Source organism: Orbicella faveolata, unplaced genomic scaffold (genome assembly GCF_042242905.1).
Source record: "Orbicella faveolata isolate gen_17 unplaced genomic scaffold, um_ofav_v1 contig_35, whole genome shotgun sequence".
In the NCBI taxonomy this organism is placed as follows: Eukaryota; Metazoa; Cnidaria; class Anthozoa; order Scleractinia; family Merulinidae; genus Orbicella; species Orbicella faveolata.
This window is the reverse complement of record NW_028301564.1, coordinates 787,419-814,051: the sequence shown is the minus strand read 5'-3', so window position 1 is coordinate 814,051 and position 26,633 is coordinate 787,419. Positions and strand designations below refer to the sequence as shown.

General features: G+C 38.4%; 1 protein-coding gene and 1 pseudogene across 2 annotated transcripts; one reads left to right on the top strand and one right to left on the bottom strand.

Annotated features, from left to right (window-relative positions):
• Positions 1-1,388: 1,388 nt before the first annotated feature.
• Positions 1,389-25,766, bottom strand: LOC110056856 (uncharacterized; annotated as a pseudogene). The gene is made up of 21 exons (XR_016202037.1): positions 25,555-25,766; positions 24,643-24,695; positions 23,989-24,028; positions 23,077-23,117; positions 22,802-22,847; positions 22,641-22,681; positions 21,612-21,742; positions 21,066-21,263; positions 20,576-20,759; positions 19,717-19,812; positions 18,192-18,474; positions 13,926-14,276; positions 12,978-13,004; positions 12,298-12,490; positions 11,837-12,013; positions 11,415-11,484; positions 8,883-9,007; positions 8,463-8,612; positions 8,023-8,183; positions 7,262-7,493; positions 1,389-5,578 (listed from the first exon to the last, which is right to left on the bottom strand). The product of XR_016202037.1 is annotated as an uncharacterized LOC110056856 (transcript).
• LOC149102499 (uncharacterized) lies at positions 15,086-17,800 on the top strand. The gene has a single exon (XM_089273646.1). The coding sequence runs from the start codon at positions 16,267-16,269 to the stop codon at positions 17,644-17,646; it is 1,380 nt and encodes a 459-aa protein (XP_089129772.1). The 5' UTR covers positions 15,086-16,266; the 3' UTR covers positions 17,647-17,800.
• Positions 25,767-26,633: the final 867 nt, after the last annotated feature.

Sequence of the window (26,633 nt, the reverse complement as noted above, 5' to 3'; positions counted from 1 at the left end):
GTAAAAAATTATGTTATTGCTGATACAGTGTTCGGGTCGCCTGCGCTTTGGGCGAGCGATTAATAAGGGTAATCTTTACCAACTGATAGACAACAGTAATCTCTAGCTCGAACCGATCTTTCTCCTTAACCAATCAATAAGGGTGATATTTACTACCCACTGATCAGTATGGGTACTGTTTACCACCAGCATATCTGAGAGGGTAGGTAATCTTTACCACCAACCAATCAACAAAAGTGATCTTTACCACCCAACGATAAATAAAGGTAATCTTTACGCCAACCGATCTATAAGGGTAATCTTTACCACAGACTAATCTATAAGGGTAATCTTTATCACCATCCGATCAATAAGTGCAATGTTTACAAGCAACATAGGTATAAGGGTAATCTTTACCAATCGATCAACAAGTGTAATTTTTACCACCAACCGATCAATAAGGGTAATTTTTACCACCAACTGATCAATAAGGGTACTTTTACAACCAACTGATTGATAAGAGTGATCTTTAATGTCAACCGCTCAATAAGAGTAATCTTTACCAACTAATTTATAAGGGTAATCTCTAACACTGATTGTGATTGGCTGCAGAGATGTCAAACAACTTCGCTCGGCCAATGAGATCCTAAGGATACCATTTCAATGCTATAGTTGGCGCGAATTTTTGTGACTGAGTTTGCACTTGCTCACTTTGTAGTTCTGTAGTGAACGTTTGACGTTTTGGAGATTTTGAAGTCCCAAATTTTCAGCTTTTTTCTAGTTAAAACTCGTACTTAGACAACGAGCAACTGGATGAAATTGAGCAAAAAGTTCAAACGAAAAACACTAAGAAAACAACTGAGTGGGGAGTAAGAAAGCTCGAGAAATGGTGTGAGAAAAGAAAAATAACAGTGGATCTCAAACTGAAACAGTAAGTCCAACGGATTCAAGTGAAATTCTGCGAAAGTTCTTTGCTAAAGAGAAAATACAGAAAGGGAAAACAGAGAAAGGCCAAGTGCATTGACTGGAATTTGAGCGGCCATTCATCGCCATCTAACCTGTGCTCCACTCAGCCGAAACATAAAAATTTTGCGAGACAGCGAATTCATGTCTGCCAACAAAATGTTTGAAGCGAAGGCCAAGCTATTTACTAAAGAAAACGATGCGAAACCAGAACACAAATCATCTCTTCAGTCAGGAGACAGGTAGAAATTGAATTGATATCGCATGGAAGCGCAGAACAAGGACGGCGTTTGGAAAGATGCGGAGAAGTTAGTTTAGTGTATTTGGTTTTCGTTGTATTTTCATTTTGCTCGCCGTGGCAGAGAGGGATGGCGAGAGCTTACAAGGCATTCATTTGATTTTTGCTAATCATTGTTACTAATCTTTAAAAATAGATTATATTTGACTTTTATTGTAAACTGAAAGGAATTTTATTTGGCTCTTGTTTAGCTGATCGTATTGTAGTAACAACTTTCTATATCATAGTTTCATGCTACATCTCTGTTAAACATGTTTTTCTCATTAATTTAAATGAATATGTACGATTTGGCCTTGTGCATACACCTTATTCCAAAATGGCGGCCAATTTATTATTCGTTTGTTTGCGTGCTAATTAGCCCTCTTTGTCTCATTTTCACGGCAAAATTCTTTTGTACTTTGTACATGTTGACGAGGCAAAAAGGGCTATTTACCATGTAAACAAAAGAATAATAAACTGGCTGCCATTTTGGATTAAGGTGTATTGATAATAATGATAATCAAATGACTTTTCTCGAGCATATAGTTTATTTGTGTCCCTCGTAGTATCATTTGCGCTACTCGGGCCACAAATAAACTACATGCCCTCCAAAAGTCATGTGATTGTCCTATTAGTCACTACATTTTGCGTGTTTTTGATCAGAGGTAGGGCCGTAACGAATTTGGGATTTTTTGGCGGGTTTAAAAATCTCTAGGAGGAATATGAAAAATTTCGATTTTTCATCATGTGCGACGACTGGCTCAACGTTAGTGTTCAATCCCTCTTAATAGTCACCTTTGTTCTAACCTTCCCTGAAATGCCATTTGCTTGAAGCAAATCGCAAATTTCATTTTACTGCAGGCGGTTACACGTCTAATAATATGCAAGCAACAATTTCTGCGGTCTTACTGGCTGAGAACACGTCAATTAATCCCAAATCAGTGATCAGTGCAATTTCACCAGTGCAAAAAAGTGAAATTGAGTGCAAAACGGTGAAACTGAGTGCAAAACGGTGAAATAAAAAATGATTGACAGCTCCGACAAAATTGAGCCAGGACAAACAAAATGGCGGACAAAAATGAGACGAAGTTTGAAACTCTTTACCTAAATTTTAATAGAGAGACCTCATAACAAAGCAAAATACAAAGCCCAGCAAAAATTGCCAAACTAGCTATCGCGAAGTGTGTCAGATAAGAAATATACACAAAATCCGCAAGAAGAAAAACATAAGTTAAACTTGAGTTGGCTGAATTGAAATGCCGCAGCCGATCGCGACGACATGAGAAAATCCGAGTTGAGAAAGTCAATTCTAAAATTCTGTCAGTAACTACGAAGCAAAACGCGAAGAGGGGCCCTACTAGACGTCCTAAGAGCCTGCCACGTCTTAATTTTGAAGACGAAAGGTGCAACCATTCTACTTTTGCGAAAGAACAAAGTTTAGAGATTAAGTAAGATAGCTCACAAACAAAACGCGACAAACGCAAATCTAACCTGAACAACGTCTAGTGAAGAAGTTAAAGTCAGGAAGCAACCAGATGAAGTTAATAAATGTCCTTCGGTGCTAAGAAAATCCGTTTCTTGGTAGATTTAAGCTTTGTTTCTCAGCATTTTAGTTAAGGCAACTTGTGCTGGGTTGAAGAGTTTCTTCTCGGCGAAGATAAACTTGAACACGGCACAGAGTTTTTCGACCACTCGAAAAACAGTTGTAAAGAAGGCCGCATCAAAACCGCAGGGAGGTTTTCTTTTGCTTTCGGGTCAAGTTCGTCAATTCAACAGTGAAAAAAGACTGCTTTTCACGGTTAAAAGAACCTGCTCAGTTTTCATACATGACTTGGAGAGAGTGAATGAAATTTTACGCTTGAATTCACATGACAAATTTTCATCCATTAAAGCTGAAGTAGCTTGACCCTTCATTTGTCACGTAAAATACTGAAGCGTGACAGAAATTGTCACTTGTATATTATTAACAAGGTAGCAAATGATTTTTCTCATGCAATTTGGAATAAATAAGCCCTCGTAAATTTTTCCAAGACTACAAATTTTTTGTAGTCTTGGGAAAATTTACTTGTGCTTATTTATTCCAGATTGCACTTGAAATCATTTGATTACCTATACATATTTCACGCCGCGTTATATTTCCGAGCCTTAATCTAGATTACTGTAGAAAAATTCTGTGTAATTTTCAGACACAAAGAAAGAATTGAGCCGAAATCGAATTCTAAAATATCATGACGCCGTGACAATCGCTGGCGTTACCTTCACTGGAAAACTCCTTGCATATCTCTTTCGGACAATCCGAGACAAACGTAGTTGGAACACTTGAGCTGGATCACGTATCCCCGATCCCCTCTAATCAATGTTAAAAAATGTCGCATTTTTTTTTTGCAAAAAAGGGAGAAAATCAGCTGGCTATCAACATTGTAAGTGGAAGGAGGCCGGGAGAGCTTAATTGGTGTCCCAATGTTTTTGTCCGGAATTGCTAGTTTTATCGACGGCCCTTTTTGAGGATGTTTTCGTTAAAATCTGGTTATTTCAGCGGCCCCTGAAAAACCCCTTGAAGAATAACCCAAGCTAATTTTCATACATGTTTTAAAACAACATGAAAGTGTTCAATACAAAAAAGCTAACAATTAAAGGGCTTTAAAAGCCTATACCCGCTTGCCTTCAGAGCAAGACGCAGCAGTCCAATCTTTACTTTTCGTGTTGTTTTAGGTAAAATCGGCCTCAAAGACCACTCAAAGAATAACCCAAACTGATTTAAAAAAAAATATTTTACAACAACATAAAAGTGTTTCAAAGGCGAAGTTTCAAGGAATTTGGAGCTATGGCACATGTCGAAAAATATATCTGAATTTTATTCCTAAATTAGGAATATCACCTGAGTAAACAACGGGAAGTTTTTTAAACATTTGTGTTTTCCTCGAATCCTCGAATGGCGCGAGTCTAGTTATAGCCAGTTTCTGATAGCTGAATACTTTTTCTTTCAAGAAACAGTATCAATAAGTTTTGGTTCTCCTTTACACGCGAGAAAAGAAAAGAAAATAAAGTTTAGATGCCTAATTTTTTATCTTTGCGATCGACCATTTTGGCGACCGCTGGGGCGAAAGTCGTTTTTCTCGATTTTCTCAAAGTTAAAGCGCTTCGAGCTCAAAAAAACTATATCACATTTCATACGTAAGAGGTGAGGGCTATTTGTTGACAAAGAAAGAAAAACAAAAGATTTTTCAACTTCTTGCCGCCAAATTTAAACTTTTCTCGATTTTTGGTGACATTTGGTCGTAATTACCAGTAAATGAAAAACCTATTTCGATCAACATGTGCAGCTATAGCTCGTTTCCAAACGGATTTTTTTACAGTTTACGGTATACCACATGGATAGCACTGTTGAGCATTATGAGACAAATTCGTAACAACTTTGAGGGTTGATCCGGGCAGGTACAAATAGCAAAATGAACGATATCTAAACAATCTCACTTTTTGACATTTTAGAGCTGGTTCACGTACTATTGCAAACAATCATTAGTACTTCTCTTTCCTTTAAAAACAATACCGATAAAAAAACACACTAATTATCAGAAAAAGAACCAAAAAATGGCAAGGCTCATTCAGCTTTTTCAGTTGTAAATCAATCAGCCTAAAACTTTCAGGAATACTTTTTACCAAATATCAGATCGAGAGGTCTAATATTCGAGCTGTTAAATCGGGAAAGCTATTATCTTAAAATATCCTGTAGTGTATGCCCCTGCTAAACATTCCAATGATATTTATATCGCAAATATCATTACAAGCAAAATGTTTGAAACCGAACATTTCAAAATAAAACTACATAAAAAAAATAGTCCTTCCTTGAGCAGTCGACGTGACAAATAGTTTTTCTAGCAATTAAACCTCCTTTGATTGACACTTTGCCCACGAGGAGTTAGCAAGAATAGTGTTGTAATATCTGCACACTAAAGACAATCTGCTAGTAATAAAGTTCTAATTAATAATCTGACTAGTTTTAAACTTGATCCTGACACTGAATCACAATCACTATAGCATTTTACTGGACTAAGGCTCACAACGTAACCCTACGAGGAGTCGGCGAGAATAGTGTTGTAATATATGCACACTAAACACATTCTCCTGATAAAAAAAGTTCTAATTAATAATTTGACTAGTTTTAAACTTGGTCCTAACACGAGGAATCGTAATCACTGTAGCATTCTAGGGGACTTAAGTTCACAATGGAGCATCTTCGGTACCATTCATCCTGGCCAGCAGAGCTTTAAGTGTCTTGTTATTTTCTTCTAGGCATTCCTTCATTTGCTTAACTTCTTGGCAGCACTGATGATGTTTTTGCTCTTGCTGCGCACGCGTCTAAGAAAAAAAAAAAAAATACACGAATACTGTCAACCCGGTCGTTCACTTACTTTATAGAGAGATGCAACAGTAATAAGCATACCGGGAAGTGTTCAAATGAAGTTAATTAGGCTTCTCAAGAGCAATTAGAATTCAATTAATAGTTTCGGTTGTGGAGATATCTCAACACTCTATTTACATCATATTTTCAAACACGTTCAAGTTCGTGAAAAATATATTTAATCCCCACTCTTGATTATCGGCGTTTGAAATGTAATGAAACATTGTCGCTTCTGTTTGATATGGTAAAACTGAGCTATTGATTTACCGAGTAAAATAGCACAACTTGTTTTCTTCTGTGGGACCAAATTATGGCTTAAAAGCTAAGGAAGGTCGAAAAGTGCATTATGATCTTTCACTGCTTGGGTAAACATTTTGTTTTATCTATAAAGACCTTTACAAGAAAAGACATGGAATACTGCTAAACGTTTGCTAAAGAACTGATGAAATTAATATAAGCTTTGTGTGATGGGCCCCATACTTGAACGAGAACATGGTGTGCGTAGTGGCATTTTGAAACATCTGAAATAGCCCAAAATAAAATGAGGCAAAAATATATATAAAAAAACCAACATAATACACCGAATGCAAATATGGCGGACCACTCGGTCGGCGCCCGGGACGAGTCGCATGAAAGCGAGGCTAGTCAGGCTTTGATGTTTTGTTTTGCCAATGCTTCCCCAGAAAAGTCTTGCTTCGTCGTCGATCTGGTCTGTTTTATTTAGCTGTGGCTACGAGCTGCTGTGTTTCTGAACGCCACGAGAAGGGATATAAATTTTCCACCGTTGGCCTCTTAAGCTTAGGGAAAATAGGGGATCAATCCAATTCGTTGAGACGAAGGAAAGGAGGTCACGATCGCCTACATTTCACACTAGAAGATCTTAGAAAAATCGTATAAATGACGAGCTTATGTGGTGTCTGGTGGTGTTCCAACACGATTTACATGGCCAGTACCTTCCCCAAAGTAAAGAAAAGCTCCTCTTGAAAAACATCTTCTGTCTCAAAGGAAGAAGTTGACTTCGCGTCCACTGGCACGGAATCGGACGAAACAAATACTACGGTGTGATAACCAAGCGAATGAACTTCAACTGCCCCCATCGTTGTATCCAGTGAATGCTTTGAGCCAAATGAGAACGACTTGGAGCTAAATGCGGTCGCTAACACGTTTTCTTAGATTTTCCAGCCTGAACAAACAAACTTTTACAGTTCCCTCGGCGATCGTGAACTACTTTCCTTCGTCTGTTTTCCCTGAGAAGCGACCGCGGAAACGAAAAAAAAAAGAAAGAAAAAAACACTTTCTCTGCTGTGGAAGATTTCAATTCCTTCTGGTGGGATTCAGGAACACAACAATTTATAGTGAGGGCGAAACAAGGACAGACCAGATCGACGGCGAAGCAAGACTTTTCTGTCAAAACAAAACATCAAAACCTGACTAGCCTCGCTTGCATGTGACTCGTCCCTGGCGACAACCGAGCGGTCCGCCATATTTGCATTCGGTGTATGTTGCACAAATTTCAAGTTACTGAGGTTGACTTCACAATTAAGCAAGCGTTTTTGTTTATATTATGGAAGCGAAAACACAACATCATTTAAGCACCCTGATGTAACTACAGACTGACGTAAACGACAAGTGAACGTTACCTTGGCCAACACGGAGCATCCTTTATCCATCATGGCGATGTATGGGAAGAGTCCTTGACCATTAGGGTCGTAATGAGTAAAAAGTTCTTCTTCTGGTCCTTCGGGAGCTATTCTCTTGTCGTTTAGTGTGAACACCACTGGAACGCGCACTTCTGCATCATTCATTTTCTTTGCATCTTTAAACACCACTGTGCAACGAATCAAATCTCCCCGGAAAGCCATTGCATACCCTGTATAGGGGAAATGTTTTATTACTAATGCTTCTGTAATTTAAAATTCGCACAAAAAACAAAACTTAAACCACATTATCCTTTTATCTTAATAAAGCTGAAAAGACTAGCACAAGCAGTTTAAAACTTCTCTATTGCAGCATATGGGGGAAATAAACTTAAACATAGTGATGCCCCAGTGACTCTTGAGTACTGTACTGAAAGAGTTATGCTTAAAAAGCTTTGATTCTTAATAGCCTTATTAGTTTAGTTTTCTTGTGAAAAAGTATTCAGGATTCTTTCATGCACAATTTAACACAAATTTACTGATATACACATGTAGAACCTAGCATTAGCAAGTGAGAACGCACAAAAAATAGAGCCGGTGGAAAAGTTTTACAGAAATTTAGTTCTCCTTCTCCTATGTGCACTCTTGTTACCTTTACTTTGAGACTTTCAAAAGTTGACTTTCAAAAGTTAACAAAGGAAGATGAGGTTAATGGACCCTTCGCAGCTATATCAATTGTTACACTTACAAAAGTGATCGTATCTTTTGTTTCTTTGCCCATGGGACTCCCATCGAAGATTTTTCCATGATTAATATGATATCCTACAGTTCCATCCCGCCAGCCAGGCATTAAAGACTTGCTGTAAGATTTCGTCACTATCCCAATTCCCAACCGCCTCATTATTCCTGCTTCTAAGATCAAAACCTACGATTATAATGTAACACTAATTACGCGACCATCTAAATGGTTAAAATGGCTAGATTTTCATGCTAAGGAACCGAGATTGAAAAAAAAAAAAAAAAAAAATTGTACATTTTTATCCCGGCGCTTGCAGAGGGGTAAGTTTAGGTTTCATGCTAGCCAATCGGCCTGTGAATAAGACAGTTTCCTCATCTTTTTTAACCCTCTGTCATAACCAAGGAACATTTGGTCTTTTGTGCGAATCATACGTTCAAGACACAAGCTCGTAAAAAATATTTTTACCTCAAAATGAGGAAATTCCGGGCATAGTGGATGAGTATATCTTGCACCAAACACCCATTTATCTGGATCAGCCTCAGTTTTGTAATCTTCGACTCCTTCACAAGTCAAAACATTGCCGTTTACATTTATACCTCTATCAACGTCCCATTCCTAGGAAAAACAATAAGACTAACAATTTTTCATATGTCTATCCTTTGAGATTGTTTTCCATATACGACCGTAGCAGTAATTCCACCATGTGTCTACGCCTGTTACTTAGAGTATTTGAGAAGGTAAAATCACAGTTCAGTGCTTTTGAAAGCACATATTATCGACGAATTCGTAAACTGTTGATGAAGACACGGACGCTCATTTAAATGTTGAATTTCCTCTCAAAAGAACTTACTACTTTTAAGAAAGAGATAATACTTAATATTTAACCTGTGGGTCTATATCCCGTGAACGCAGATCGAAGTTCTGATTGTTGACGGTTCTGAGAAGAATCTGAGTGAGCATTTGTCGGTTTCTCTCTGTTTCCAGATACACTTCGTCCAGTTTCTTTTCATCTGCCAAAGAGCAGAAGGGAAACACATGATTGTTATTCACTGATTACGTTAATTATATGACCAAATAAGGTAAAGATAAAACGGAAATATTGTTCACTCATATTCAACTATACACCAACTATACGTGGAGTTGTACAACAAGAAAAATGTAGCGGTGGAATAATCAATGCCTTATCCAAAGGTATAAAGATAATTATCGGGGACATTTTGTTTCATTCTCTTTTTTTTTTTTTTTTTTTTTTTTTTGCATTCAGTCCGCTCGTAAAATTTTCGCGTATAATTTTTTGCAGGATTATGCAATATGTTGGATAACCCCATATAGTCGGCGATTATCTTGAGGGTTTCATGCACGGTGTTCGGTGAAATAAAGGTATTTGCGGTGCTGTGGTTTCCCGTTTGACCTTTCTCAGACCTAAATTCAGCATGCAAACTTCGTTTCTTTGGACTGAAAAACCAAAAATCCATAACTCGCTTAAAAGGCTTCGGATCGAGCTAAGAAGCGAGATGACAATAGAAAAGACAACAAGGAATTGAGGTAAGTCAATTTTATCACCAAAATATCACAATTTCAGCTACAATGGCGATTACCATTTTTCCTCATACAAACCTTTATAAATTCAAACCGTTGTAACACAACACCTCCACATGTTGCAAGGCGAGAGTCACGTTTCGCGTATTCGGACTCGGTCGTTATGTAATAGTATATGTCGACCGTATATATGTCACGTTTCACTGAACGTTCGCATAAAAGTAAAAAAAGAAAAGATAAAAATAACTCCTCGCATCGTGAACTTGGGCTGCCTGTGGACCGAATGTATTACTGACTGTAGCTTTCTTCGCTGATTTACAGGCATCAGCAGTATCGAAATGTTGGCAATGAAAAGCGTGGTGATATTTATCTTGTGGAAAATTGTTAACGCCGCCCGAGATAATAGGAAGTTAACCAAGGTCAAAGTTCGATTTACCCTGTGATCAGGCATGATCTAGTTCGGTAACCAAGGTCGAGATGACAGATATATCCACTTGCGATTGCATGGTATCTCGCACCCCGTGGTGTCCAGATTGCGTCAATCTCATTCACTCATGTTTACGACAACGTTTGTCTTTGATCTACGTACGAATCATGGCAAAAAAGTAAGCCAAGTCCGGACCAGCCACTCGGTCAATATACTCATACGTACGTCTAGATTTTCCACCTTTTTCAAGGAAATGTCCGTGTAAAAGGGTTTCAAATTAAACCTGAATTTGTTTCTCTGCCATAACCACGCACGCACGTCTAGCGCGCCTTGTCTTTCGAAGAACGATTTGAAGCATAATCAATCGCATTCGCCTCGACTTCTTGGGGTGCTAAAAAAATAAATGCCGCTGAAATCTCGAGTCCTGAGTTTGCTGCTCAAGAAAAAGAAAAATAAACACGAGGACTACAAGAGCCACAGCTTCTCTCGCTGTCGCATTGAAGATAAAGACACTAAAACGGGCAAAGTAGCCAAACGCAAAAGAACAACCCGCCACAAGACAAGTAAAGCTAGCAAATGTACCGATAAGCACGACAACGAATCAAAGTACCGACAGCTCAGGCAGGCTGCTTATAAAAGAACCTTTGTGGCTTTCAGTAAATCAGTAAGTTGTTTTTGTTTTCTTTCCTACACAGAAATGGGTCCTTTCTTTCCTCTTTGAGCTTGTTTCTTTTCGTTGGTCTGGTTTTCTGTTTTGAATTTTCCACTTGAGAGCAAGCGCAAACGGCTTCTATTTACAAATTTGTCAAGTGCGCGATGTAAAAGATACCAAATAACATGAAATACGAGCTCCAAGATGAACGTTTGCCGCGATTTACGATTTGAAATACGATTTTTTGTGCCCTTGAAGGTGGGAAGTAACCTTAACAGAATCGAATGCTGCACAAAATGGGGCTAAATGAAGAGAGATTGTTGTCGTGTTATGTCCTATAGGGACTATGAGCTAATTATTATTAGAGGATAAAGTAAGTAAACAGTATTCTGCAATAAATTTCCCACTTAAAAGTTATAACGACTGGCCCATGTTGATACCAGAAATAAAAAAAATATATATGTTACATAATTCTCCTATTTCTACACCTTTATCTTTCCAGTGATTGCCTTCTCACTTGTGGCAAATCAACTCCCAGAAACTTACATTTAAAAACAATCTCGAACCGAATGGAAAAAAAAAAAAAAAACTAAGCATAAGCCCACAAGTATGCCTTGTGGACCTATTTTTGGGTATTTTAACGGGATAGAGGTCTTCAAAAGTGGTTGTTCACCTTTATCTTAACTGTTATGGAAAGAAAACGAAAAATTAAACATGTGAAAGGGTCTATCCAATGAACTGCGAAGCTGTGGATTTTAGTCAACTTAATTAGATTAGCAGCTAGCCATTTACTTTTTACCTGTAACTGGGAACAAGTTTCCGTGCTTTGCAAAGTATTTTGCCTCAAGATGTTGAAAAAGCATCTTCGACTATTAAAAAAAATTAACAAAGCAAATTTAGACTTGCAGCGAACTATAAGAATAAGCCATAACATGATTAATTAAGTCTAACTAACTGTGTGTGAGTGAGTAAATAAAAAGTGGTAGATAAACAAATTGATCCAGATGTTTGTTTATCGGTCTTCCTTTGACCAATCGATCGAGCAGTCAAAGCATTGCTAAGCTAAGGCTCTAAATCTTAAATCTCAATAGCGTCATTTAACAGTTCTAGAGGCCATCCCAGGACAACGCCTCTATAATAGTCCGGGTTAGTACGAGTCTGCATCTAAAAATGTGGACACAAGATTTTGCAAGCTAAAATAACCACTGCTACTGGCTTTACCTTCTGATCATGGCGTCGACGGATGTTTTTTTTATCTCTTCTTTCCTTTTTTTTATCCCACCAATGCAACAAGAAAAGCTCTGATATTATGTTAAGAGGTGCATGGATTGGATTGTAGGATTCATAAGTCTGAATAGTAACGGCTTTCTTGTATGACCACTCCTTCAACGCGTTGTCCTTAAAGAGAACAAATATATAAACCAACGAAATAGTGTAAAGATGACAGTTTTACAAATCGCTCGAAAATAAGTTCCTTGAACTTTCGAGATTGGGTTAATTATGCCCAAATGACACTTCTTCCTCTTCCTGGGAAAGAGGGGGGAGTGTCAGAGGAGTTGTTTTGGGAAGACATTTTGTACCCATAAAATGACTGGGCTTAATATAACTTTAAAGACAAATAGCGCAAAAGAGCATGCATTCAATGGAAACTTAATCGAACCTGAACTTTGATTAGTACTTACTCTTACTCGCTGATAAGTGTGGGATAGCAAGGCTATCAACATGTTTACAAGAAGAATGACTGCAATGAAGAGAAAGACAGCGTAGAGCAGCTTAGCAAGAGCTACTGAGGGAGTATCAACAGAGTTTAAAGGATTGGAATCTTGTTCTATCTCCAGAAGAGACCAGCTGAGATGCGTAAGAATCTCCCAAAAACTGAAACAAACATCAAGAATAAATGATATCATCAATAGTGACTCCAAGGAATCAATTCAGACCATAGTTAATAGAGGGGAATAGTTATGACAACAGGCAAACATCAAATGAGCAAACAAAGATATGACAAGATTTATGTTGGGAGGTCCACGACCGTGCACAATCTTTCGTTTTGCACTATTTCACTATGCATGAATTACGTAACCAAGACTTTTCTATTGGTTAGTTCCTCAGTTAGAAGTAAACAACTATTGTGTTCTGTGCACGGTCAAGGCCAAAAAAATCCGAACAAAAACATACAACAAAGAACTTTGTCGGATTTCACAACCATTCCCCTCTATTAACTTTTTTCAGGCTGCATGGTTGTTCTCTTGTTATTTTTGCTTTCCCGATTAAATGATTTTATCTCAACTAGTAAGGAAACTGAATAAGAATCAAGTAACTGTAATGCGTCAGAGTCAGGAAGCAAAGATTGTCTTTCACTTACCATGACACCCCAGATGTCTTACAGACCCTGAAAACAAAATAAAAAAAAACGTAAATGTTGATAAGTATCAGAGATGAAGATGCTGCTGTGAAGGGTCCCAACATATTGCAAACCTGCCCTAAAAAGTGTAATACGATTCCAATTTTATCTGAGGCTAGTTGTAAACTTGTTAAACCATGACGTCTTTGTAAAAAAAACCAACAAAGTTGCTCATGAGGAATTTAATGGCAAATGTGTTCCACATTAGAGAAATTTCTATACGTTCACCATGCCAGTGTGCAGTTTGAAAAGGAAAGCGTTTTGGGAAATTTGAATTTCTGCATAAGCCATTTTCTTTTTATGCTACAAGAAATGCTTTATACTACTATGGATCCCGCCAAACGTCTGTTGAAATGGCTTTTTTCAGGCCGCTGCACGCGCCGTTGGTTTGTTTCAGGGATTCCAAAAAAAAAGTGATCACGTGATGACGAACTTCATGATCGTGTGATAAGTGAATGCTTCCTCGGAAAGGGGGCTTCACAGTTTTTTTTTGCAAGTTTGTCGCACAGTTTCGCATTTTCTAAGAAGATACAATTCAAGACATGTTACATAGAAGAGTGCGACAGGCGTAGAATCCATCCCATTGATAAGATTTGCGTCGAAAATGCACTTTTGAGTTTTGAACAATATGCGACTGGCTGTGCTGCATATGCAAACTGTAGCCATCCATGCCATCACGTAATCACTTTTTTTTTTAATTAACGGAGCGTGCAACGGCCTGAAGAAAAAGCCTTTCATCAGATGTCTAGGATCAATAGTAGTAAGCGGTTAAAAAGCTGATTTGGCCATTTTGAGGACATACGATGAAGCCAAAAGCTAGTAGTATAAAAGAGAGAAGTGTATAGAAGAATTATTAAAGGATAACATTTAGCGAGGCAAGAGTAACAAAAACAAATTTTGCACACTTACAAGTTTTGTTGATTACTTGCACTTGCATGGAAGGATTTTTCTGCCATGTATATTTTAGTTATAGCAACGGAAAATGCAAACACAGATGCTATAAACTGCCAAACTATCGTAAAAACATCCTGAAAAACGTTACAAAAAGCAATCTGGATTGTTCCCAGGCCCTTGAACGTTTCTACAAAGTGACCAATTCTGAGAGCAATGCATAAGGTGTTGAAACTATACAAGTAGCTCGCCACAAGCACAGCTCGGTTGTTTGTCACAGATTCAGATGTGATCCACGTCGTAAGTCTCAGCACGAATATTACCAAGTAGGTTACAACACTGACTACGTCTATCTTGTTCCAACGGTCACTAGAGTGAAAAAAAATATCAATTAATGAAACATGAAATGGAATAGCTGCAATGGTGACAAACAACTGATTATGTAGGCAAAAAAAAAAATTAAGAATATAGAAAAACAAATTAAAAAGGTGAAAAGTAAATAAACATATACAGGCAAAAACTAACGATAGATAAATCCGACGTTTCGGCGACATCTTGGCGCCATTGTCAAGGGAAACTAATTAAATATGCGATTTCAAGGGTAACTAAGAGTTCAGAGTTTCTAATTTGCATAAGTTAGACAAAGACTTTAGCGCGAACTGAGTCTGATTGTACATTTAAACACGGTCGTAATTGTTTAATGAGTAACATCTCATTAATGAGACAATCAAACTTGTTGTGGCATTTTTTCAACACGCTAAAACAATTGCGAAGGTCATCCGGAATCCTGCCTGCGTGTCTACTATCATAGTGATTGCGTACTGACGAGGTCTTGCTTCTATGTCCATCAACGCGTACGAACAGATGGCCACGGGTGTAACCGACATAACCAGCATCGCACTGGTCACACTTGAAGTTATACACAACGCATTGTTGATCAATGAGCTGAGGCTTAGGTTCGCTTGTCGGGAACTCCTGGGCAATCTTGCGGCTCGTAAACACCGGTTGAACACTGGTCTGCAGCTTCACACTGAGATCTTTCAACTGTGTCTTCACGATATTAGCAGACTCCTGGTCTTTAAAGGGTATGACAACCCGAGTAGTGTTTTCTGTCGTAGATCTGGACCGTAATGAGGGCTGGTCAGCGACCTTTAAATTTAGGAAGGTGTGCGCGATCGAGCATAGTTGTCAATAGTCCGCGCTTGTACCTATTATCGACATGACTGTGGTAATGGAGAAGCAGACCACTGTTTGTTGGCTTCACAAACACTTTAGTTTCAATACGAGGCGCTCTGTTTAGGAGTTGAGTACCGAGAAAGGGAAGCATTCCATCATTTTCGACCTCCATAGTAAAGTTGATGGCGGGGTGAGCGTGGTTGAGGGTGTTAAGAAAGTCCCTAGCTGTAGACAAATCGGGCATCACAGTGAATGTGTCGTCAACATATCGACGATAGTAAGGTGGCAGTTTGCCGTCAACATCTAATTTCTCTTCAATAGACGACATGAATACGTTGGCTAGCAAGGGCCCAAGGGGGGACCCCATCGCTACTCCGTCGATCTGTTCATACAGGGATCCATTAAATTGGAAAAGCTGCCCCTTGGTGGCCACACCCAAAAGATCAATAAGGTCTTGCTTTGAAATGTTCAAATCATACTCGGAATTAAACCAGTTGTTTCTAAAGGCTCTGTCTGCGAGAATCGTAATGGTTTCATCCAAAGGTACATTCGTGAACAAGGAGGACACATCATAGGACACCAGCAAGTCACCAGGTGTTATGTTGAGGTCTCGCGGTAGTTCGTTCACAAAATCGAAAATGTCCGTGACTGTGTACTGATTTAACGACAACGGTTTGAGCTTGTTGTCCAACCATTTCGCCAGAGCATAATTATACGTATTAGTCGCTGATAGGATTGGTCGCATGGCTAATTTCTCCTTGTGTGTTTTCGGCAACCCGTACAGGTGTGCCAGTCTAGAACCGGTCGGACGAAGAGACTGGGCCACAGCGTGAGGGAGGATCCTTGTGATGATAGATTGTACAAGAGCCTCCTTTGCTAAAAGCGGATGATAGTGCTTGGGTGGTCTGCCTCGGGTTTTTGGTCGTTCAGAAGGAATGGGACGAAATTTGCTGGTGTCATTGACAGAAGCTTCGGAAAGTAGATGTATATATTCCGACTTATCCATTACAACGACACCTGAGCCTTTGTCCGGTTTTGTTATGACGATATCATCACGGCGCTTTAGTTGTTTAATGGCTGTCAAAAGCTGTTTAGGAGGACTCGGACCTTTATGGTTGATGTAATTGAGAGCTATAGATTTTAATGTTGCGGCAGCCAGTTCCTTAGAGTTCTCACTGTTTAGATGCCGTTCCAATCAACGTATAATTATGCTCTGGCGAAATGGTTGGACAACAAGCTCAAACCGTTGTCGTTAAATCAGTACACAGTCACGGACATTTTCGATTTTGTGAACGAACTACCGCGAGACCTCAACATAACACCTGGTAACTTGCTGGTGTCCTATGATGTGTCCTCCTTGTTCACGAATGTACCTTTGGATGAAACCATTACGATTCTCGCAGACAGAGCCTTTAGAAACAACTGGTTTAATTCCGAGTATGATTTGAACATTTCAAAGCAAGACCTTATTGATCTTTTGGGTGTGGCCACCAAGGGGCAGCTTTTCCAATTTAATGGATCCCTGTATGAACAGATCGACGGAGTAGCGATGGGGTCCCCCCTTGGGCCCTTGCTAGCCAACGTATTCATGTCGTCTATTGAAGAGAAATTAGATGTTGACGGCAAACTGCCACCTTACTATCGTCGATATGTTGACGACACATTCACTGTGATGCCCGATTTGTCTACAGCTAGGGACTTTCTTAACACCCTCAACCACGCTCACCCCGCCATCAACTTTACTATGGAGGTCGAAAATGATGGAATGCTTCCCTTTCTCGGTACTCAACTCCTAAACAGAGCGCCTCGTATTGAAACTAAAGTGTTTGTGAAGCCAACAAACAGTGGTCTGCTTCTCCATTACCACAGTCATGTCGATAATAGGTACAAGCGCGGACTATTGACAACTATGCTCGATCGCGCACATCGCCTGTCTTCGTCATGGTCCTACTTCACTGAGGAGTGCGAACGACTGAAGTCTGTTTTCTCTAAACTGAAATATCCCAAGCACCTTGTTGACTCCACTGTCAAAACCTTCCTAAATTTAAAGGTCGCTGACCAGCCCTCATTACGGTCCAGATCTACGACAGAAAACACTACTCGGGTTGTCATACCCTTTAAAGACCAGGAGTCTGCTAATATCGTGAAGACACAGTTGAAAGATCTCAGTGTGAAGCTGCAGACCAGTGTTCAACCGGTGTTTACGAGCCGCAAGATTGCCCAGGAGTTCCCGACAAGCGAACCTAAGCCTCAGCTCATTGATCAACAATGCGTTGTGTATAACTTCAAGTGTGACCAGTGCGATGCTGGTTATGTCGGTTACACCCGTGGCCATCTGTTCGTACGCGTTGATGGACATAGAAGCAAGACCTCGTCAGTACGCAATCACTATGATAGTAGACACGCAGGCAGGATTCCGGATGACCTTCGCAATTGTTTTAGCGTGTTGAAAAAATGCCACAACAAGTTTGATTGTCTCATTAATGAGATGTTACTCATTAAACAATTACGACCGTGTTTAAATGTACAATCAGACTCAGTTCGCGCTAAAGTCTTTGTCTAACTTATGCAAATTAGAAACTCTGAACTCTTAGTTACCCTTGAAATCGCATATTTAATTAGTTTCCCTTGACAATGGCGCCAAGATGTCGCCGAAACGTCGGATTTATCTATCGTTAGTTTTTGCCTGTATATGTTTATCTAAATCATTGTTGATTAAAAGTAAATAAAAGTTAAAAAAGGGAATCGTGTAAGGATCGGGATCATCCGAATTATAAATAGCACGCAGTGTAATCACACACGTAAATACGCGACGGATTCGAACGGGTCCATGCCATTGTCGCAAAAACCTTGATTCCTTACTTTTTACATTGACGAATGTTATAACTGGAGGAGAGCTTACAAGTCTAAAGGGTATGTACAGGCGCTCTTATTGTGGACACAAACGTTTTCCCAGAGTGGTGTCTTCTTTAGGATCCCTGAAACATGGTGTCTTTTTGCTGTCTAAAAGCTTCTAAAGATAGAGATGAACCACGAAAAAGTGCTTAATCGTGCGCTCCACTCATTAGAAATCTTTTACATGCAGTCCTTAAAGATATAATTATTTACCTGATGTAGATGCTGAGTGCTTTCTCCAGAACATTTGAATTAGTTTCGTCCTTTTCTCTCTCTCTTCTTCCTTTAATGCGTTTAATGATAAGCCGTATCTGCTCAAACTCCACTAGAGAGCGACCCATGAAGAATATAAGTATGCTCCACTCTAATCCGCTGAACGCTAGGCTTGAGGGCGACAGGCAGAAAGCGTAGTGAAGACCAAGAAGAGCCACGTAGCTTAATGTGTCCCGTACAAAGATGAAGTAAGGCGTTTTCAAGTATTCCAGGTAAAGTTTAACTGCCAGAAATATAAAAAGAATTATGTTAATAACTCCTGGACACTAATTGATCGAGCCGGGGCATTCATAGTTGACAGCCAATATGCAAATAACAAAAGGTGGCTGGCAATGTTTCCCACTTTTTTTGGAAGAGCACTTTCTGCATTGACCTTCATATCGTAAATTGATTTCAAGTATTGTAGAAACCTTCTATCTACCTTGAGTGCGTTTTCTTTTCTTTTGCTGACCAGATATAATTTAATTTCTTGCTAGAAGACAGCAAAATTAAGTTTATTTGCTGGTGAGTCTTGGAGGAATCTGACCCTAAAGCGAGCGACAAGTAGATCTATTGCGTAATGTTCGGGAGCAATGTGGAGCAAAGTTAGCCTGATAGTTAAACCGTGCCAGAAAGAGACCGCTTTAGGACAAGACCATGTTCTTCGTTACAAAAGGAGCAGTATGAGTTGTCTTTAACCCCAATGTTGTTGGAAGCCGTTAGCTCCTATTTGACTATGGAAGAATTTGTATTGAAATTCAAGAATTCTCGAACTGTTAGTATATTCGAGAATAACTGGGAGGCATTACGCAGGCTAACTGAATCAGCATCATTAACCATTTCTGTTGATTATGGGTTGGATGTTTGTATGCAGTATAGTCTGAACATGTTTGCTCGCACTATTGCGTTTCGTTAATCTTACCACAAAGCTTTCATAATTACAAATGTTACTGCAGTTGTTTTTACATGTATACTATTCCAAAGAGATTTTAGAGCAGACAGAAGACCATGATACTTTAAAGGACAAAAGTTAAGGTTGACGCCTCAATCAAACCATTCTTTTTGGAAGTTAGGGCAGTTATCAATTCTTACGACTGAGCTGTGCCATAAAAATTCTTCAAGAAATTCATTCTCGAACATTATGTGTTTATCAAAATCAACTTTTGCCCGGAATAAAACAGAATCTCATGTACAAAGCAGTTCTTAATCTTGAGATTCTCTATGGTTTCTTTCTTGTTTAGGCAGCTACTGAGCACTATTGAGCCTCCATCTGATATCTCTCTAACTCAAGCTGAAAAAATATCCCATTTTCCTGATTGTCGTCATCTTAGAATCTTTTTTAATCCATGTGGCTTTTAGGGACTTGCAAAAAAACGTTGTATCTATAACTTGAGGCCCCCATTTGAGCAGTCATTAATAATATGTCTCGTTTGATTTTATCTCCTTTTCCAAAATGACAGAGGAATGAATAGAATAGCCTATTTACCTTTTGGATACCTTTCAACTCTGGATGTAAGTCTCTTGATGCGCTGTAAATTCCGTCCATTTTCGATGCTAGGTTCATTCGTTCCGCGATCACTGCCTTTTAAAAAAATTAACGACATAAAAAGTAAAAGAAAAAAAATGTGAAAAAAAACAAAAAAACACCCGTCATAAAAAGTGCGTCAACCGTTTCTTTAAGCAACGTATTGTAATAAATATTGCAGTGCTGTTGCTTTTTTGTGAGTAGCGTTTTTAATTGTAATTGTAGTGATAGCATTTTGTTTTATCTATTACTGATTAATCAAAGTGAAGTATTGTAATTGCAAAACAATGTAACTAGTTACGTGTAAAAGAGTAATGTGTAATTGTAGGTTACTGTAATGGCTAGATTAATTGTGACGCAATTATAAATAATGGGAGTATTCGTGTTGTAAGAAGGTTTTGTAAGAAGGTTTTTTCTTTTTGTGTTTGGCAATAAAAATAAAACGTTTCCCAGAACTTTCTAGCCCTTACACTTTGACTACCAATCAGATAATGCCATAAAATTGACATAAATTAAATACACATTCAATAGCGAACAGGTATGGGTCATCTCCATGACATAACAAAACCTGTTAATAACACATTTAATTTCAGTATTTTAATATTGAAATTAAAAGTGCCTATAGCTCAGAAACGAGCACCGTGACTCCCATTCTTTATCATTGTATCTTCATTAACATAACTTTTTTCAAAGCCAAAAGTGAAAATACAAGACGATTATAAGAAGGGAATTTAGAGCCACCTAAATATTTTCCTAAATAGGAGTACACACATAGCTATAATGTAAAAGTAAGCTTGATATCTGTACGTAGATTATTTACCTCCAATAACAGAAGTGTCCGTTAAATATGAGACACAGTAAAATGTAATTGGTGCGAGAACCATTTCAAAAAGACACCAAATGTGTAGAAAGAACCATGCCTACTTTCCTATGTTTATGGTCATTAAAACACGTCCACGCCATTTACGAGTCATCTCGGAATGAACAACTGGATGAGTGAAAAACTGAAAGAAGAAAGTGTCAAAAATAGTAAGCAAAATAACATAAAGTGTAGTTTATAAAAACGTTCAGTTGTAAAATGTCTGTTTTCACAAACATTCGTTTTCTCTCTAAGCTTTGCTATCTACGTTTTTCTCTTAAATCGGTAATAACCTTGTGCAACATGTTAAAATTTGCTATTCACCTTTTTCATTGGTGTTATAATTCACGACAACTTTTATTACAGTTTACGAGACGTATCACGATCCACGAAGTCGTCGCCGTTCATGTGATTATCTGGTATAATCGGTGTATTTTACTTTCTACATTACCTTTTTCTGTTCCAAGTCAATGGCGTCGTCCAAAATATCATCTAGGATAAAATTACCGAAACCGTATCGCTGACTTTGATCAGATTGCATTGGATCGAGCAGACGAGTAGTAAAGTCCTCCACGGAGTCAGCAAGCTTATTGAACATCTCTCCCTCGGATCCTTTACTTTTTGCCAGGCTGCGAAGGCGATAGTTTACCTAAATGTCATTGAACAGAAAACTCCAATCAAACTTTCAAGACGGCAAGATAAAAAATGAACAATTGTTTAACTTTCCCTGGTTAGGTTTTGTTATTCACAAAAACACAAGAATACATGCATAATCTCTTTTTTAGCCTTTAATTGATCGATTTATGCAAAGGATAGTACATTGTTAAAAGTATCGAGAAAACAGTTTGATGCGTTTTTAAGAATTTCATTATTATACTGTTGTGACGCTAACGCCAGCTTACTTACAAAAAACAAACGTAAAAAATTACAACCCGAGTTGTTATAATGACCATCATTTCAAAGGAAATACCGTCCTCGTGTCTGATCTGTTACTTACCTTCATCCCCATCAACAGGGAATTTGACACACAATTTGTAAGAGCCTTTGGAGTGATTTTCTTTTTAATTGCGTCAAAAGAGTTCTTCTTGGATAGTAACTTCATCAATAATTCTTCATTCCTTGCCCTATCTAAATGAAAATAATTCATTTCCATGATTAGACGATATTTAGAGAGCGTTTTCACACACCTGGCCAGCAGTCATGTAAATTTATTGGAACAAAAGAAAGTATTCACAGAAGAAAAGAGGTCAACTCCCAAAGGATTGCTTTGGGAAACCACCATGGCCGCCGTTTTATTGTTTTGGAACACCAAATGGCTGTCATGGAGTCATGTGAAAACAATCTATATTAGTTAGGCAACGCTACGCTGTGGAATCTACACCATGGAATATTCCACAGGTCACTTAATTGTATTTTCTCGCTTTTGAGATATTCCATGGTATGTCACGAGAAAGTGTTGCATAACTGTTTTACACCATGCCATAGAACATGATGCAGTAGTTATAGCCTGCAAACATAAACGGGTTTTCAGCTTTTGCTTCACACCACTGAAAAAATGTGAAACAAAAGCCGGAAATCCGTCTTTTTTTTTTGGGGGGGGGGGGGGGGGGGGGGGCTAACGATCAACAATGGAGCCCATAATGCGAAGGTTGGGTGTAATACCGTCGAGCATACAACGGCTTCCCTGTATTCTGATTGGCTGTATTTTCTATGGCATGGTATATCACTGATTATCATACAGCTTGTTCCGGGTTTAAGTATTTCTGACTGTTGCTGCCAGTATAACTCAGGGGTTATTCGCAATCTGGTTGGAAACATGGGCGTTGGCTATCGATCGATAGACATTAGGAAGTGTAAGCGCGATGCTCTAAGCATCTTTACCAAAAAGTATCCAAGAAATGCAACGTCAAATCTCGAACTATTTGTTAACCTAACTACCAATTGTAATTAATTTATAGCAAACTACAGGCAAGAGATCTCCAGAAGAAAAGTGGCAGACCATGAAAACTGCAATCTTTTTACTTACCGTTATCATTAAGCTCAAAACCTTTTTTTCCTATGGCGGACCTATAAGTCGTTTGAGAGATAAAACAAATAAGCACGTTTCTATTGATACGATGGGAAAATATAGTTACCAGTCAGACCCAGTAGTTCCATTTGTTCCACAAGATACTGTCCCATTCTTACGTGTCAATACGTTCCCTTGATTCCTCTTCCTTTCTGTCAGAAGATCCTATTGAATGGTCGAGTGAAATATCACAGTCAGGTCCTTATTTGTAACTAAAATATAGTCAGCTAATAGAGGCAAGTGAAAATGCTTTTCACCTTGGAGGGATTGCAACCACCAACATGACCAAGACAAGAAGAATTCTTATTTGTCTCGTTCTTGTGTCAATTTATCACTATTTATCTTTCAGATCATCATTCTTGTCTAGATCAGTCTTACATTATTACCGACATACCTTCGTCCTCGCGGTCAAAGCCTTCATTATCTTTAGCAAATCTGAAAAAAATAAAAACAAATACTGCAATAAACACGATGTGCTAAAAACCATACAAATCTTATACTTGATTCGCCCTCCGGTGCGCGAATCCCATATGGGGACAGTGCAAGAATATTACGCTTAACAGGGTACACTCTTTGCATCCCTGACGCTGGAACAGGGAATAAAAAGCTCCCTTTCTTTTCACTTTGTTTTGGTTATGGAACAGGGTCAATGATCCACTGCTCTAGTATCCACTGTTACCACACAAAGCTGCAGATCCCTTTCGTCTACCACTATGTATAACAAACATCCGGCAATTTTCCGTTTTCTAGCAAGGTCCACAGTTTTTCAATTCTTCTACTTCTGAGGTTATTTACTCTTCATCTGTTGCATCCTCCATGAAAAAACTCAAAAAATTTGTTATCGAGGATTACTGATTCTATGAATAACACAAATTGCAAATGTTCTTCTCTATGTTCTTCGGCTAAGTATTCAGTCTTGTTAGCGAGGGAACCTAATCTTACAACCCCCCTTGATGTTAGGATCCCTAGCCATTTGTCTATTTCGTTTTCCTTTTTTTTTTTTCTTGATGTGGTCAAATTCTTAATTAAGTTATGTATATGTTACATGGCAAATGATAATAAATAGAAAAATTTTCCCGGAATCTCAATGCACGATAAAGTAGCTGAGAAACTGTGATTCCCACCTGGCGCTGTTATAGTCTCTATCAGGGTACCTATTTTTGCACTTTTGGTCTGTAACATGATCGCACTGAGATTTATCTCTGTCTCAGGGAACATTTCCAGGCCTGGCTAAGTTCCTCTAAGATTTAAACTTTAATTTTTGTCTAAATTATTTTAATAATCAGGCTATTTTTTTAATGCTCACCCCTGATTATCTCTTGCGTCTGGCTCGTCCCCAGAAGTCACTAATGTAAAAAAAAAAAAAAAAAAAAAAAAAAAAACCCGAAAAATTAAAAAATGAGAAACAATTTTTTTTATCGCTTCCTTCCTGACATGGATCTTCTTTTAAACAATCTACGTATGTAATTGCATGTAACGTTATTGGGTTTAGATAAAGATTTTTTTGTGTGCTAAGGTATTAGGAAAGTGTTTCAAATTTTACTAACATGCTTACCACCATTTGACAGAGGGTGCTTGGTGACACTATGAATTTCTACTCAGGCATCAACTGAACATGAATCGATCAGTCAAATGGTTCACTCTTGTTACTCATTCAATCTTCATCAGATAAAGCAAAATTAAATTATAGCTCATCTTTCGTGATTTTCCAGGTAATTAAGGAGAGTTCTGAAAAGGCCGGTCTCTTGCCGGTGGTTGAAGTTTCAATATCTTGGACAGAAGTCATTTTCATCATCAGCATCAGGTGACGCCAGAGAAATCAGTCGATGGTGCAGTCAAGCTTCTAGCAATTTAAACTCTGGCATTGCTTCATTCATTCATTCGTATGCTCGTTTGTTTGTTTGTTTTTTTTTACATTGCGCCCGTATCTACAGTTCATGTTAATATTTCATTTACTCACCAGTGACCCGAACATCTTTAATTGACACAGTCCGTTCATCTGCCATTGCACACCTGTGATATGACAATGAAACTAAATCAGGTACAGTACATTTACCATTCTACAGCTTTTTCGTTCTCTTTTATCTTGCTTTATCTTACTCTTTGGAGTTCGTAGTATCCACCAAAACATCACTGCTTGTTTGAAATATTTCAAAAAGTTTAATATTAGCAGCCGCGATACTCCACTGTAGGGTAATCATACAGTACTTTCTGTTTAATTTAAAAAACCAAATCGAACTACGCAATCGCCCTCATTCAACGAAACGAAATTTAAGTCTACGTCAGTAATCAGTGGATAGCATTATTTGTGAATAACATAGTTCCACATTCTGTGAATTTGAGCTAATTGTCAAGCCACGTTTATTAGAAACCGTAACTGGGTACCTCCACAAGTGTTTTTATTTTAGTATTAAAAGGTCACCATAGAAACCGTATGAAGCCCATTGACATAAAATAAAATGAACTTTGCAACTACCACACTTTGCAATTCTTTAAAACAGTTTTTCCAACAATCCACCGCAGTGACTCATCAGAACAAGCCAAGTCTATATTCCTGTATTAATGCTTTTTAACTACACCTGTACTTCCACAACAGATAAATCCGTAGATTTTATTTGGTACCTGTGATACACTCTCTGCTCACCGTTTATGCTCTTAACAAATGTTGCAACATGTTAAGATGTTGTCATCGAGCGACAAATAAGTTGCCAACGGAGTAAAGCATGGATATTGTGTTACGTGTCACGGCCTTCGTTCAAAATCTTGACATTTTCGGATGTACAGTTAATATTTGAAAGTCTCATGTTATTGTTTCCTAGAAATGAACAACAACTAATACAGACTAATTCGCAAGGTTAGTTAAGGTACTCACCACTAAGCTTCAAAGGGATGCATAGTTTTTCCGAACTTTCTATAATGTAAAGCCCTTTAAATTCTTCAAGTAGAGGTGGTCTGCTAATGATATGACTTGAAATAAATATTAAGGAAACCTGAACCATGCGTTTAAAGGTGTAACCGATATCGCATACGACCTGGTCCTAAAATGTTTCCTGAACCAAAACCTTTGGGGGTCTTTAAGGCTTCCTATCTATTCTTATGTATATAATGAGTTATTATTGCTATTATGACGCAGTGGAAATGATCTGTCAAAATTTATGACAGGAAGAACATACCGCATTATCAGCAACCGTGCGAGGCTTTTTTTCTAGACAGGAAGAACATACCGCATTATCAACAACTGCGTGACCGTTTTTAGCACGAAACTTTGCAAAGTCTCTCACGTCACATAAACACCTCCAAATATTGCCGTTTTTCAATCTCATTGGCTTATTGGCAGTCTATTAAATATTCGCTGTTTTTGCAGGGTGATAAATGCTCAACCAATCTTTTTAAATGAAATCTGAATTGCAAATTCGCTTTTCATAATAACTTAAAAGACCGCTTGACCGTTTATGCTTCGGTTGGCAGAGGTTTTAAACTGAGCTGATAAGCCGTGCTCACGAAATCAAGGCTATAACGCACCACTTATCCTGAGATTTTTTTAGCAACCTTGAAACTTAACGTATTAGGAAAAGTGTTTACATAAAGGTTCAAAGTGCTTGATCAGGATTAAACCGATCACTTGAATAACAGAAGTAAATTAAGATGTTTTGATTGATTTCCGGTCGCCATATTTCTATCTTTCCGCGAGGCACAAATATGGCATTTCCATGCGGAGCGTTGCAAATTTGAGTGAAACTTTGTGACAGATAACTAGAGAACGGAATGAGAAGTTGTTAATTGCTGCCGATAGGCAGCCTTCATATTCTTGAAAGCATTCGAGAAGTTTCGTTCGATCGATCGATCGATGGTTCGGATAGAGAATTAGCCTATCAGCAATCCACTTTAAAATACGAGCCAGCAACCAATCAGCAGTTCCCTTGTAATCGATGAAACTCACATGTGCTCCGT